The sequence below is a fragment of the Engraulis encrasicolus genome, chromosome 3 (assembly GCF_034702125.1).
Source record: "Engraulis encrasicolus isolate BLACKSEA-1 chromosome 3, IST_EnEncr_1.0, whole genome shotgun sequence".
Lineage (NCBI taxonomy): Eukaryota > Metazoa > Chordata > Actinopteri > Clupeiformes > Engraulidae > Engraulis > Engraulis encrasicolus.
The window spans coordinates 18,740,563-18,754,748 of NC_085859.1; the positions used below are offsets into that span (position 1 = coordinate 18,740,563).

General features: G+C 44.8%; 1 protein-coding gene across 1 annotated transcript in view; it reads left to right on the forward strand.

Annotated features, from left to right (window-relative positions):
• The window catches only part of zmat4a (zinc finger, matrin-type 4a), a 144,373-nt gene that overhangs the window by 18,260 nt on the left and 111,927 nt on the right, over window positions 1-14,186 (forward strand). Inside the window, exons 2-3 of the mRNA XM_063193506.1 lie at window positions 3,399-3,464; window positions 5,696-5,797. Of these exons, the coding sequence (XP_063049576.1) occupies window positions 3,399-3,464; window positions 5,696-5,797 (168 nt within the window). The remainder of the gene's footprint in view (window positions 1-3,398; window positions 3,465-5,695; window positions 5,798-14,186) is intronic.

Genomic DNA, 14,186 nt, shown 5'->3' on the forward strand with positions numbered 1-14,186 from the left:
GGGTGCGCACATCCAAAAACACTTGTTGCAGGTGCCAGACAAAAAAATCAGATAGTTGAAAAAGGTAGGTCTGCACACTGCCGATAAGCTCCAAAAATAAACTTTATTATTTAAAATGCAACGTTTCGATCACACTGGATCTTCATCAGGCATCAGATCCAGTGTGATCGAAACGTTGCATTTTAATAAATAATAAAGTTTATTTTTGGAGCTTATCTGCAGTGTGCAGACCTACCTTTTTCAACTGTCCACAATAAAGACAAAGCGATACTTAAAAAAAAAAATAACACCACCAGGGTAATCCAGGAAGGCTTCATTGGCCCAGCCTCCAAACAGGCCCTTGTGTAAATAATTATTAATCTGCCAGCTGATATGTGTGCAGGGGGGGGGGGGCTTAGTGCAGACAGTGATGTGATTCGCAAAAGCTGAAGCCACAGCCACTGCAGCTATGCAAACAAAAAAGAGAATTCTTCAAAAGCATTAATGTATGCTGCTCGCCCCACTTTAAGCCAGGCGGTGTCTTGGTTTGCCAGGCGGACTAAGGCGGACTGCTCTGCTTGCCGCCGATTATGACAGAGGAGCCACCAAGAGGCAGTAGGTTATTTATTAATCCCTCCTCTTCCTTCGCTTCCTCTATCCCTCTCTTCCCCTCTCACTCCCTCCCTCCCCTCTCCCCTCTCCCCTCTCCCCTCTCCCCTCCTTCACCTCTCCCCCTCTCTTCCCCCCTCTCTCCTCCTCCTTCAACTCCTCCTCATCTTCCTCCTCCTCCTCCTCCTCCTCCTCCCTGTGGTTCTGCAGCATGCAGGCAGCCAGGCACTGTGATCTGACAGATTTTATTCTCATCTCCTCTGAATTGTTCCTCCCCATCGGAGCCCTTAATGCCAGTGTGCCGCTGCGTTGACTGATGCAACAGCTAAGACTTGTTGTTCCGTTACTGAAGCGACTGCGCAATCAAGGTCACTTCAACACCCCCCCCCCCCCCTCTGTTTTCAGGAACTAGCAGTGCCTGGAAGTACCAGTGCTGGCATTTACATGAACTCTTTCGCATTCAGGAATTAGCACTACAGTTGCAGGCAAATTAGGGATTATTTCGTCAGGGTGGAAGATATTCTCAGGGTGGAGGATTTTCTCCACTTATATAAATAAATGAACAAAATCAAATTATAATAGATAGCTGGATTGATTGTCATTATTGGAGGTATTATGTTGTCATGCTGCATTAAGTGTTTTTGATTGAACGTAATTGGCGTGAGTGATGGATTACATCATCAAGGGGAAGCAGATCCATATCAGTGCAATTTCTTAAATGCTGGTGCTGACGGATCCCAACTGGTTTCCAATACAATCCATTCCACACAACAATTACAGCTCATTACTATGGATTTGGTATTGGAGAAAGACACATAGATGTGCACATAATGGCTCACTAATTAGTCTGAAACAGTGCAACACCATTTACGTATATGTTTTATATTGGATTCATAGATCTTCATTATGCTAAGCTTGATGGGTCCTCCTTGATATGCCATGTTCCTCCAGGATCTGTTTGCAAATGGGATGTGTGTGTGCTACAGTAGGAGACCCAAACACTGTTTCTTTAATGTGACCCGCGTCTTGTTTTTACATCCCTTTTGTTTGTGCCTGCAAAACCAATAATGCATTCAGACCACATTTTACCCTTCCCAGCCCACCAAGGGTGAGATGCAATGTCAAAACCAAAAACAATTCTGGAAAGTATGACTTTGTTTTGTTTTCTTGGTTGGTAAGAGGAAATGGGAAACCTAAATGGCTTTTAGAACACCTTGTGTGAACCCTACAGTACGTGTATCCATAAAGCCATATACACATTTTATTAATGCTCCATGATGTTGCATAGAAAGTGTTGTAAAGCCATTTTAATGAACACTCTTATGCGTAAAACTGCATTAGTGGACATGGGACCAAAAAATACCTCCTATCAACAGACAACAATGTACAGAAAACAGAAAACAATGCCTTAATGTAAACTCCACGTGATCAGACCAAAGCAACTTTGCACCCACAACGGCTATTAGGGATGTGCACGAATATTCGAAGGTTCGAATATTCGTTTTCCTCTCGAATTTAGAATAGTCCTGTCGAATAAAAAAAATCCAGCCAGTAAAAAAAACTGTGTTCGCCTCCCTTGCAGTGTTAAGTGACACATGAAAAGTACTGCAGGGTTACATTAAATTAACCTAGTAGCTCCCCTGTATTCTAATGTCTCTGGTAGGTCTAGATACGATGCTCATATTTCATTTCCAACACATAAGGCGAGTGTGTCTGAAAGCGTTCCGCCCCCCGCCGACACGACACACACAGCCAGGGAGAAGCCACGCATCTCGTGCATTTCAGGAATGGGCATTGGGCATTCATAAATAAATCGCTGACACTGTAAATCTGCTATTGTTGATGGTTTTTAAAACATGGACTGTCATCTGTAATTGTTCGGGAATCATGTCACATCAATTTGCGTCTGATTTGACCAGCGTAAACTTCTGCAAGGTAAGCTACTTGTAGCTGGTAGCCAACGTCAGTGTCAACAATGGCAGGTTATTTCAATACAGGTATCTCTAAAACGCTAATAATGATAAGCTAACAAACGAAGTAAGCAAGCGGAGTTCTCTTAGCGGAGGCGATTTTATTTGGCTCACTACACTATAATCTGCAACTATTTGGGGGGGTCGTTTCATATGGCGTTGCTTCGGATTTGTGAAACAAACTTTGTAAAAAGCCACCCCAGTAGCCGTGTGAATCTTGATGTCTGTCAACAATGTCAATAATTGCCCTGCATTAGAATTCTAGTTAGCAATTATTGCTAACTAGAATTCTAATGCAGCCCAACTAGCGAACAACTGTTCAGTGGGGTTTACTTTGCCGTGCCACGAGAATGGAAGGAGGGGAAGGGAATGATAAATATTTCTCGTCACGGACGCACAGACCTCTTCCAGTGAACGTGCTGCTGGACGTTCAGAGGTGTACACTCTGTACACTAATGTGCACTCGACAGCATTTTCTAGCTATTGCTCCCCCCTGGTGCTGTAGATGGAAGGCTACATGTTTCAAGGGATGACGGTGGGAGAGTCCCTCAGTCAGCAAACGCACGTCTTTTTTTTTTTTTTTTTTTTTTCGAATTTCGAATAACATTCGAATAGTGGCCATCGAATTTCGAATAGTGTTTTTGGCAGAAATGCACATCCCTAACGGCTATGCAATGCAACCGACATACCGGTATGCATTGTAATTGCATGCAATCCTATGCAACAAATCCATGTTCTATTGCTGTGGTGTTAAGTGAGTGGTGACAGAATGTGCAAGTGCTATGTTAATGCTGTGGAGATTGGCCTCTGAGCTTTGATCTTCTCTATTGATCCCCATAGGATGTCAATGAGGAGGCGGCAGGGATGGAGAATCTCTCAGAGGATGGGTTAACCAAAGCCTTATGTGTGGGTATACACTTTGCTGTCAAAGTCTATGTTAATTACTGTGCTCTTGTACCACATCTCTCTACACTCTCGAAAGCTTTTCCCTCCTCTATACTCTTTCCCCCCTCCCCTACTTCTTTTGTGTCCCCCTGCCTGCAGACTCTGTACATATGCCATCCTATTGCATGTACTAATTTATGCCAGCGTTGTAATGCTGTAATACTGTAATACTACATCTTGCAATTCATCATCACTCACATATTCAGGATTTTTACCCTCTCGAGTCGCATTATTTTTTTTCCAAGTCTTGGTTGTATTGCGCTCTGATTTGACTCAAAGCGCCTGGAATGGGTAAGGGGTTTGGAGAGGGTTGTATTGAAGGGATGGTGGTGGTGGTGGTGGTGGTTGTGGTGGTGGTGGTGGGGCTGGGGGTGGGGGTTGTGTGGAGTGTGAATGTGAACGTGTGTGAGAGGCTCTAAAGGAAGGAAGGAGAGTAGCTAAATTAAAACGAGGAACAGAAATAGCTGCAGTCCTATGAATAGTGGAGTGGAGAGGAGCATCTTGGCAAATCTAATTGCCGTCTTCCCACTATACCTCTCTGCACGACGGCGTTCAAAAACCACATTAAACACCATTATTTCGTTTCAGTTCTCAAAAATAAGCGTTCATTTATTCATGCTGACCCTAAATGGATATGACTTTTTTGGGATACATTTATGTTCTTTTTTATTTTTTTCCCTTTCCTTCCCTTCCTCTCTTTTCTTTTCTTTTTTTTGTTCTTTCTTTTCTTTCTCCAGAGATAGTGAGCAGATTGCCTCATACTAGTACCTACATGCGGCTCACACAGTCATTTTCATTCCAAATTGCACTACCGAGAAAAACTGTTGAGGGTAAAAATGGGAAAGGGAGGATGAGAAATTCGAAAGGAAAAAAAGACACTGAAAGAGACTGATGGGAAGGGCGGAAATGAGGGAGGGAGCGAGGGATGGCAAGAAAGATAAATACTAGAACACAAGAGGAGAGACATTCGTCTTGGGAAGACGAGTGATTTCCGCAATGTGTCTTCCTTAGACAACTGATGACATGCATGTTAGTGGTGCTGAGTAGCAGAGTCCCTCTAGGAACACTCCTGCTTTCCCCAATGTTTTTTTTAAAGGGACACTGTGCAGGAAATGGTCAAAAAAGGTACTGCAACTATGCTACTCGTTGAAACTGGGCTGCCTATTGCCAAATTTGATCTTTACATGAAAGTTTACTAAGTAATAAACACATATTTTCTAGTATGTCCAAGTACAGTCATTTTTGCAGCTAAAAATTGCAATTTTTATAAATTCAAAATGGCGGACCATGGAGAAGATCCCCCTTTTCATGTATGAAAAGTGCAATTTTTCCAGTCATAATGAACACTTAGAATTTGATGCTGGTGGTAAGTATTCATGAAAAAGGTAACATTAGTGAATGGGCAGCATGAATTCTGGAAATAAACAACTAAAAATCTCACACAGTGTCCCTTTAAAGATATTTTGGTAACACTTTATTTTAGGGACACATCTATTAGCACTAATACATACAAGTAGCTTGTAAGGCATGTACAAAGCAAAATCAGACATTTGTTAGGCATGTATTCACAAATGTCTTGTTCATGCACAATAAGGGATTTATTACCAATTTAACCTTAGTACGCACCTAGTAGGCCTTACCATTCGCTTAGTACATGCCTTACAAGTTCCTTAGGCTGGCATTAACTCTGTATGTATTAGTGCTAATAGATGTATCCCTAAAATAAAGTGTTACCGATGTTTTTAGTTGCTTTTATGATTTTATTAATAAAAGTAGAGATTATGACGAGAATGTAGAGAGTGTGGGGAGAGAGATGGGGAAGGATCGGCAAATGAGGTCACCGGCGTAGTAACCCAGTGCCCTACCGTTAGACCACGGCAGGGCTCCAATCGCTTTTTATTGCATGTTTAAACGTGCATTTTCATTTTCTATTGCTTTTTTGCTGCATTTTACCAGCTATGCCAATAAGGCATCTTTAAATTAGAATTTTAGTGGAACCTTCCAGTATATTGCTCAGACAAAAAGCACATTAATACTGGCAAAAAGATGCACGTTTTTCACAAGGTGTCTTTGTTCACACAACTAAAGGTCTTCTCTTCTCTTCTCTTCTCTTCTCTTCTCTTCTCTTCTCTTCTCTTCTCTTCTCTTCTCTTCTCTTCTCTTCTCTTCTCTTCTTTCCTCTCTATATCCAGATGAAGTCTACAGATGTGGACCAGGGCTTGTTCACAGACAGCTACTGCAAGGTGTGCAGTGCCCAGCTCATCTCCGAGTCCCAGCGGGTTGCCCATTACGAGGTGAGCCACTTGTCCCACGGGGGGGCTGGACCCTACAGCCACCATTTGTCTTTTTCATCCCACACAACACTCACATGCACATACACATACCGGTACGTACACATGAAACACACACACACATGTACACACACACACACACACACACACACACACACACACACACACACACACACACACACACACACACACACACAGACGCGCACACGCACACGCACATGCACACACACACACACACACACACACACATTACATACAGTACTCTCACTTTTCCTTTTCCCCCTCTCTCTGTTTCTCTGTTTCTCTCTCTCTGTCTCTCCCTGTCTTTTTCTGTCTGTCTCTCTGTCTGTCTCTGTCTATCTCTATCTCTGTTTTCTCTCTCTCCCTCTCCCTCTCTCTCACACACACACACACACACACACACACACACACACACACAAACACACCATCGTAATAGACCCTGCAGCCCACAACCCAAAAGCTTTACCTCAACAAACACACACACCGAAACCGCCATCCCTCCGAGGGCCCGTGGTCAAGCCTCCAATGGCCCCGCGGCTCCAGAGCTTCATGCCGCATTAAGTCTGGCTGCTCCTGACCAAGAACAAAGGTGCTGTGTTGAAACCGCAGGGCATTCACACATACATACACTACATACTGTATCTGGAGATACAGACAGAGAGGGAGAGACAGAGAGAGAGAAAAAAAAGAGAGTGAAAGAGAGAAAGAGGGAGAGCGAAAGGGAGCGAAAGAGAGGGAAAGAGAGAGAGAGAAATAGAGTGAAAGAGAAAGACAAAGAGTGAGAAAAAAAGAAAGAGAAAAAAGATAGAAAACAAACCTCTGTTTTTTCTTTCATTGTGTTACACCGCAAGCACTGGAAAATAGGGAAGGGCCTAAAGTGCCTTGGTTTTGTCACTGTTGCATTTCACGGCTGTTTTATGTTATTCTAGTGGCTTTGTTTAGAGCGCAAACAAAGGGGGCGTTGAGAATTTGCCTTTCAATCCCATTGACATTTCAACATTGCCACGGTGGTGGTGGTGATGGAGAGAAATTAGATTTTGGGTTTTTTCGCCAACAACATCAGCATCCAAGAAAAAAAACCCTCCTGTCTGCTGCTATACAGGGTTGAGTTTCTCAAAAGAGAAGTTGTTAGCCTGTTAGCAACTATGGTAGATGCCAATGGGAAAATACTTTGAAAACAACGAAGTAGCTAACGTAGTAAGCAACTTTGGTTTTGAGAAATTCACCCCAGTACAGTATGTGATGTGACTCTTTCACTAAGCTGACTGCAAGAAATAAATAAATAAAACTCCAGAGAAATCCATCCATTCATATTTTAACCACACTTACATCCGTGAACTCGGAGGTCGGGCGAGTGCTTTGTGAGACGCATGGTTCACTTCGGTTCAGCTCAGCTCAGCTCAACACCGTTCAGCTCAATTCGAGTCCGCACAGCTCACGTTTTGTCTGTCAGACACAACTCCGCAGAAAAGCAACAACAGCAAAAAAATTATAAATAAATAAAAATAAACACAAAAAGCAAGCTACTGTAATACTGGCGCTTGGAATGGCAAAAGTAATGGCTGCTGTCTGTGTGGAGAGTTCTGGCTTTCAGTCAGTGCCACCAGTGATCCAGGCAGTCAGGCAAGCAGGCAGGCAGGCAGGCGAGTGGGTCCCAGGTGTACCGGACTGCAGGGCCAGCGTTACTGAGGCGCTGTAATAATAGATGTGGAGGGCCCTCATATGAGAACCTGTCAAAGCCTTTAAGTATTTATTAGATTGCAGTGCGGGTGTGCGGCACCAGACGTGTGTGTGTATATGTGTGTGTGTGTGTGTGTGTGTGTGTGCACGTGTGTGTGCGCGCGTGTGTGTGTGTGTGTGTGTGTGTGTGTGTGTGTGTGTGTGTGTGTGTGTGCATGTGCGTGCATGTGTGCGTGCGTGTGTGCGTGTGCGTGTGTGTGTTCGTGCACGTGTGTGTGCTTGTGTGCTGTGTTTGTGTGCATGCATTCCCGCTTGCTCAGCCACTGGTACTTTTTAATGGTTTTTGCCGTGAGGAGGGTGTCTGCCGCACGATGCAATTGCTCTTACCTCCTTCAGCTCCTGTTGGTTGTTGACATTGTCTGTAAAAGACTATACAGCGCACATACTACTCTGCAGTATTTAAAAGGACCCTTTTAATTACGTCTGCCGTACATTTTTCTGTTTTGTGTGCCAGACCGTGCTGCTTGTTGATGTGCTGCATTATTCATTTTGTTGAATCACGCTTTGGTTACGCCAGCTCATTTGAACTCATTGCCACATTATGTAACTGAAACCCCGCGTGGGGACGAGCCGTTTGGGTGATGTGATGCTCTCTGCTCTGCATATCAAAACCTGTCCTGTCCCACCGTGACCAGTGCAAGCAGCTCGTCATTGTAAAGAAAAACTGACGACAGTGTGTGTGTGTGTGTGTGTGTGTGTGTGTGTGTGTGTGTGTGTGTGTGTGTGTGTGTGTGTGTGTGTGTGTGTGTGTGTGTGCATATCTGTCTGTCTGTCTGTCGGCATGTCTGTCTGCCTGTCTGCCTGTCTGTCTGTTGGTCTGTCTGTCTGCATGTCTGTCTGCCTGCCTGTCTGTCTGTCTGTCTGTCTGTGTGTGCAAATATATGCATATGCACATCAGAGGACATTCATTAATTTGTTATTATCATTCCTTAAAAGTTCAGCAAAAATATTTATATCAGCCTAAAACTTTAATGGAAAAATCTGATGAAATAGTCATCACAGGGCTACATTAATGAGGTTCAACCTCCTTTTCCCCTCTTCTTTCACCCCCCTACCATCATCCACTAATGTGCATATTGTATTTTACAAGCGATGGTCTGGAGAGGCAAGTAGGTCATTTGATGTTTTGTCCAGCTCAGGAGCACAGCTCAGGACACGTGTCCAGATCCAAACAGCCTGTGTCTACAGTAAGCCTTCCAAAAGAGCCAGCTGTTCAGACAGACAGGCATTGCAGATCACCAGACATTTCAGTCTCTCTGTGCGTAAAATATTTATTTTCCCCTCCCTTTCAACCGTCCTCGATGTCCCTTTGGTCATTTAGTGTTTGATGAGCATCGCCTGTGTGACACTGGGACGGGGGCTGTCCCTGGCTCTGCTCTGCTGCTGCAGGTGGGGATTGTCCATGCGTCATCTCGGTGTGCCTTCTGCTGCTGCCTCGCCTCCCGTCCCCCCCTCTCTCTGTCCTCACTTGCCCTGACATGTGTGAGCCACTGTGGCACTGAGCGGCGCCAGAGAGAGTAGAAAGAGAGAGGTTCCATTGGCCCATTGTTTCCGGGTTCTATTATTGCAAGGGGGAGGGGGGGAAATCCCCCTTTAGGCAGACCTAGGCAGACCTAAGGACTGTTCTATTCAATGCTAGGAGTATTATGACACGCCCCTTTAGGCAGACCGGAACCTGGTCATGTTAGGTGCCCATAGCAACCTATTACATTGGCATAGCTCTATATACTTAAAGAATCTCTGGCGGCGCATGCGGGGATGATCCGAGATGGGATACAGGGTGGTTGCTCTGGTGATGTGTGGTGCGATGTGGTACTCTGTGGTGCTCTGGTGTTGTGTGGTGCTGTGTGGTACTCTGTGGTGCTCTGGTGTTGTGTGGTGCTGTGTGGTAGCAGGGCTCTGCCTTACTGGTGACGCAACGCCTTCGGCTCAGCTACACACAGTAGGGCCAGGAGCTTGTTCAATCCCGCTACAGCGGGAACTCCTCCCACTTTGTGTGGAACCAATCAACTGAGCATTTATAACCGTCCTGGGTAGAGGCAAGTTCAAGGCAGTGACGTGGTTTAAGCAGAGACGTTCTATTGGGCTAAGAAATGTTTGGTTTAAACTTTGGCACATCCCTCAACCAGTAGCAAGCCGAGGGAGGCGGGTTAACCAGGCCATGGAAACAAAGTACTTCCTGTATGGAAATGCTAATCGTTATAGTCCTGGTCAGAACAGAATCGCGGTAGTGATCTGTAGTCTATGAAATTCAGGCAAACGGTGTGGTACTCTGGTGTGGTGGGGTGAAGTGTGAAGGGGTACAGTGTAATATGGTGCAGGGTGGTGTGGGGAAGTGCAGTGCAGGATGATGTGAGATGATGCGCTGTGGTGCAGCATTGTGTACTGTGCTAGCCAGGCTACGCCCTCCTAATGACGCAACACCTTCGACGTTGCTACTAGTCAGGTCGAGAGCAATCTTTCTGAGCTCGGGGAAATCGGATAACTCCACCCACTTTGTCGGGAAGCAATCGACTTTGAACAGCTCCAACGTCCCTGGATAGAGGCGTGTTCAAGGCAGTGACGTAGTTTAAGCGGAGACGTTCTGTCGGGACTAAGAAAATGTTTGGTTTAAACTTTGGCACAGCCTTTACTGGCCTCGACCAGTAGCAACCAGGCCATTTGAAAACGTTATTCGTTATGTTCTTGGTCAGACCAGAATCTCAGTACGAGATTTGAAAGTCGATGATAATCAGGCTAGCACTGTGCTGTGTTGTGATGAGGTGCATTACAGTGTATGATGTGACATCATGCAGTGGGAAACATGAAGAGGGAAGCGACACAAGCCTGGCCCCTTTTAAACACACACACACACACACACACGCAAATGCACACACACACACACACACACACACACACACACACACACACACACACACACACACACACACACACACACACACACACACACACACACACACACACACACACACACACACACACACACACACACACACACACACACACACACACACACTACCTGTCCCGAGGAGACCTCATCTCATATGCCTTGAGGTTTTGGCAGACATGTGGGGAGGAGAGGTTATCTGGTCAGGATGTGGTTTTGATTAAAGTTCATGTTACCGTTTGCTTTTGCTTTTGCATGGTGAGATAGACTGCAACATGAAAAGTGTAGTTGTTTATACATTCCCAGCTATTTCGATAAACGGAGATCTTTCCCTTCGTTTGTGCCTTTCGTTAACACACAAACTGAGGTTTTTCCTCTGGAATCGATTCTTCCTAAAAACTCTGGTTAGCATTTGTACAGTATATAAATAGAGGGAAACGAAGACTTGAATGGCATTTTCCTTACCGCGCACAAGCTTAACATATTTACCTCTCTGTGACATATTTTTGTGGATTTACTGATGGTGTGAACAAAGACATTCTGGTAAACGTAGGGTAGAAAAATGTTTCGAATTGTTGCAGCTTTCAGAAAGCTGAGGGCTGTGGGTGCGACCAAATCCTTGCCATCACGGTTCAAATAGTCTATGCAGTGCTTTGGCTATTGCTATCTAACAGCCATTATTCGTTATCACAGTCATTCTGCTGTCTTTACTGTTTCGTAGTTGGGACGTCATCCTGGCAAATCTGAGCTTTGACTTTGTAGGAATTTCCATGATCTTAGTTACCAAAATCACACAGAAGATGTATTAGTGTGTCAAGATTTGAAAAATTCGAAAAAATTAAAAGTGTTTTTTTTTTACGGGTTGGTACTCAATGCATAGGGTGTAGTATACAGTATGCGTAATATATTACATGGCATGATGTTTGATGGCTAGCATAGTGCAAAATGTGTGCATACTTTAAAGTTGTAATATGCTATCCAGACTCTTTAGCGTGTGCAAATATTGAGTAGATGTTTGAAACCATGGCTCTCTCTCTTTCTCAGCAGCCATCACTGCTAAATGTTTCAATCAATCACTGCTATTGTCCACAGAAGATGGGTTTACGACTGGCCCACAACTTGGAAAGCTAGATACTTAATAATGTGCAGTAATTGTCACTGGAGATGTACACAGTATAAAGGGTTTTTCTAAAGTTATATTGGACGGCTTAGCAGCTCACCTGGGGCAAAGTTCCTTGTGCAATTATGTGAAAAGTTACACTTCAGAGATTCACTTTTATTTTATTTTCTTTACTCCAAACTAGCCCAAAGTTCAGCAGGGTAATCTCCAGTGGGCTTAACCTGACTTTGTTCTCTAGGGGCTGAAGCTATCTAAGCCCCTCCAAAGAAAACCCACAGTATGCTCCTAACATCAATCAAAACCTGTTCTGTCCAACACCTGTTTTTTTGTGCGGTTACAATACAGACGATAGAGTGACTGACTGGTGTTGTGTTTGGAGACTGAAATACACTCTAGTATTCTATATTTCTCAGCCTGCTCCCCACAGATAAATGCTCTGAGACGACCCGTTAGCTTTACAGTGAAGAGTCACGACTTGGGAGCGCACTCACACCCACCCCTTAGCTTGCTCTCCTCGCCTCTGGCCTATTCATACACAGATATATACAGTACATTAAGTCAGAAGACCAGAGAGGATAGGCAAGTAGAGGAGTAGAGGAGTAGAGGGTGAGGAGATGGGGAGGCTATGAGAGAAGAGAGCAGATCGAGTAGAGGTGGGGGGGGGGCTTTTGTGTATCCCTCTCTTTCTCTCTCTCTCTCTCTCTCTCTCTCTCTCTCTCTCTCTCTCTCGGTCAGGGTGATATCATCAAGCCTTCCAAGGACGACCTCTTCTCCTCTCCACGACGTGCCGCATCATTATGGTGACCCAGTTCCATCTTCCCCTCTCCTCTCCTCTCCTCTCCTCTCCTCTGCTCTGCTCTCCTCTCCGCTCTCTCTCTCTCTCTCTCTCTCTCTCTCTCTCTCTCTCTCTCTCTCTCTCTCTCTCTCTCTCTCTCTCTCAGCGACCTGTCCTTGTGATCGCTTCCCTGCTTTCAGACCTTTGTGCGGCTCTAGGGGGGCCAAGCCATGCTAATTCATATTAGATATAATTAGATGTCAAGTGTGTCTCTTCCCATTATCCAGACGTCGTGGCGCTCATGGATTGTTGTGCCCGAGCCAAGAGCTTGACTATAGACTGGCTGACCTCCAGGGGCCACGCCTGTGTGTTTTATTCTGCCCATTCGTTTCTTTGATTTTCATGCATTTCACAGGGGAATAAATTGATTTCGGAACAATGTTAACCCCCACGGTCAGTATTGAAGCCCCCTGATGAACTGTTGAGGACAGTCTTGTTTCCCAAAAAAAAGAAAAAAAAGTGGTCCAGTCTGGTCTCCGGGGGGTTATCGACATTCTGTGAGAATGGATGGAGCTCCCAGTGGCACGGCTCTCCATCATTTCACACCGACCATCACATTACGGTGCTTTAAGCAGATGGCTCCCAGCCCCGGCGTGGCCTATTGGTGGGGCACTGGGTTATTACCGCCGACGACCCGAGTTCGATTCCAGCCCGGGTCATTTGCCGACCTTTCCCCATCTCTCTCCCCACACTCACTTTCTGTAATAATCTCCACTTTCCTGTCAAAGAAGGCACAAAAAGCCCCTAAAAATATCTTTAAAAATGTAGATGGCTTCCCCTGCAGATTCATATAGATCTCTCCCATCAGGAACCACACAGCTAGCGCACTGTTCCAGTGCTTTCTCTATCTGACATGTGGGGCTGGGGATAAGGGGTGCCCAGCAAGAAATGCAGGGGTAATTCAACGCACTACATGGAGTTCTCTGGTACCAAATACACTCTAGAACTGTGTTTCCCAACCAGGGGTACGTGTACCACTAGGGGTACGCGAGCACACTGCAGGGGGTAATTGGAAAAGTGTTATTATTATAACAAATGTATGGAGCAGCCACATCAGGACAGAGAAAATGATATAGAGAATTAATTAGGGGGTACTCATGGCACAACTAAGAGGCTTAGAGGGTACGCAAGACAAAAAAGGTTGGGAAACACTGCTCTAGAATATGCTAAATGGACTCTGTAAGTGTGGAAATAACAATAGACTTTTTACAGTACATATGGGTCCAGAGAGCCAGTGTATTGTTCTGATGCTCTCTCTATCTGACGTGTGATGGGGTAGGGAAAAGGGGATTGGGAGCCGGTGCGGAGAGTGGTGGGTATATGGGGGATGGAATCAAGCTTTGCTGGTCTCCCACAGGCCCTTGAAAACACATTTGAGAAGTAGTCCATGATGAAATAGCGATGGGCGAGATATTGACTGGCCCCCCATTAGGGGTGGGCGATATGACGATATTATATCGTGAATCGCGATATTGAGTAAAAGATCGTCTCGAATCTGCCAAAGTGGAGAAATCGTATAGATCGTCTTGCAGTGAGGATGTTTATTATCAGTATCAGAGTGACATTTTCTCACTTGTGTTGTTGTCTTCACTTTATTCTTTACATTATTGTATTCCAATTGTACACTTTATGAGAGTATCATCAGTGTGTTGACATTTTATTGACTGCAAATTACAAATTGCAAGTATATGAAAGTTGTTTTTTGTTGTTTTTATTTTTTGGATGGAAGATCGTGATAAAAAATCGAAATCGTGATTTCATGTTAAAAAATCGTGATACATCATTTTTG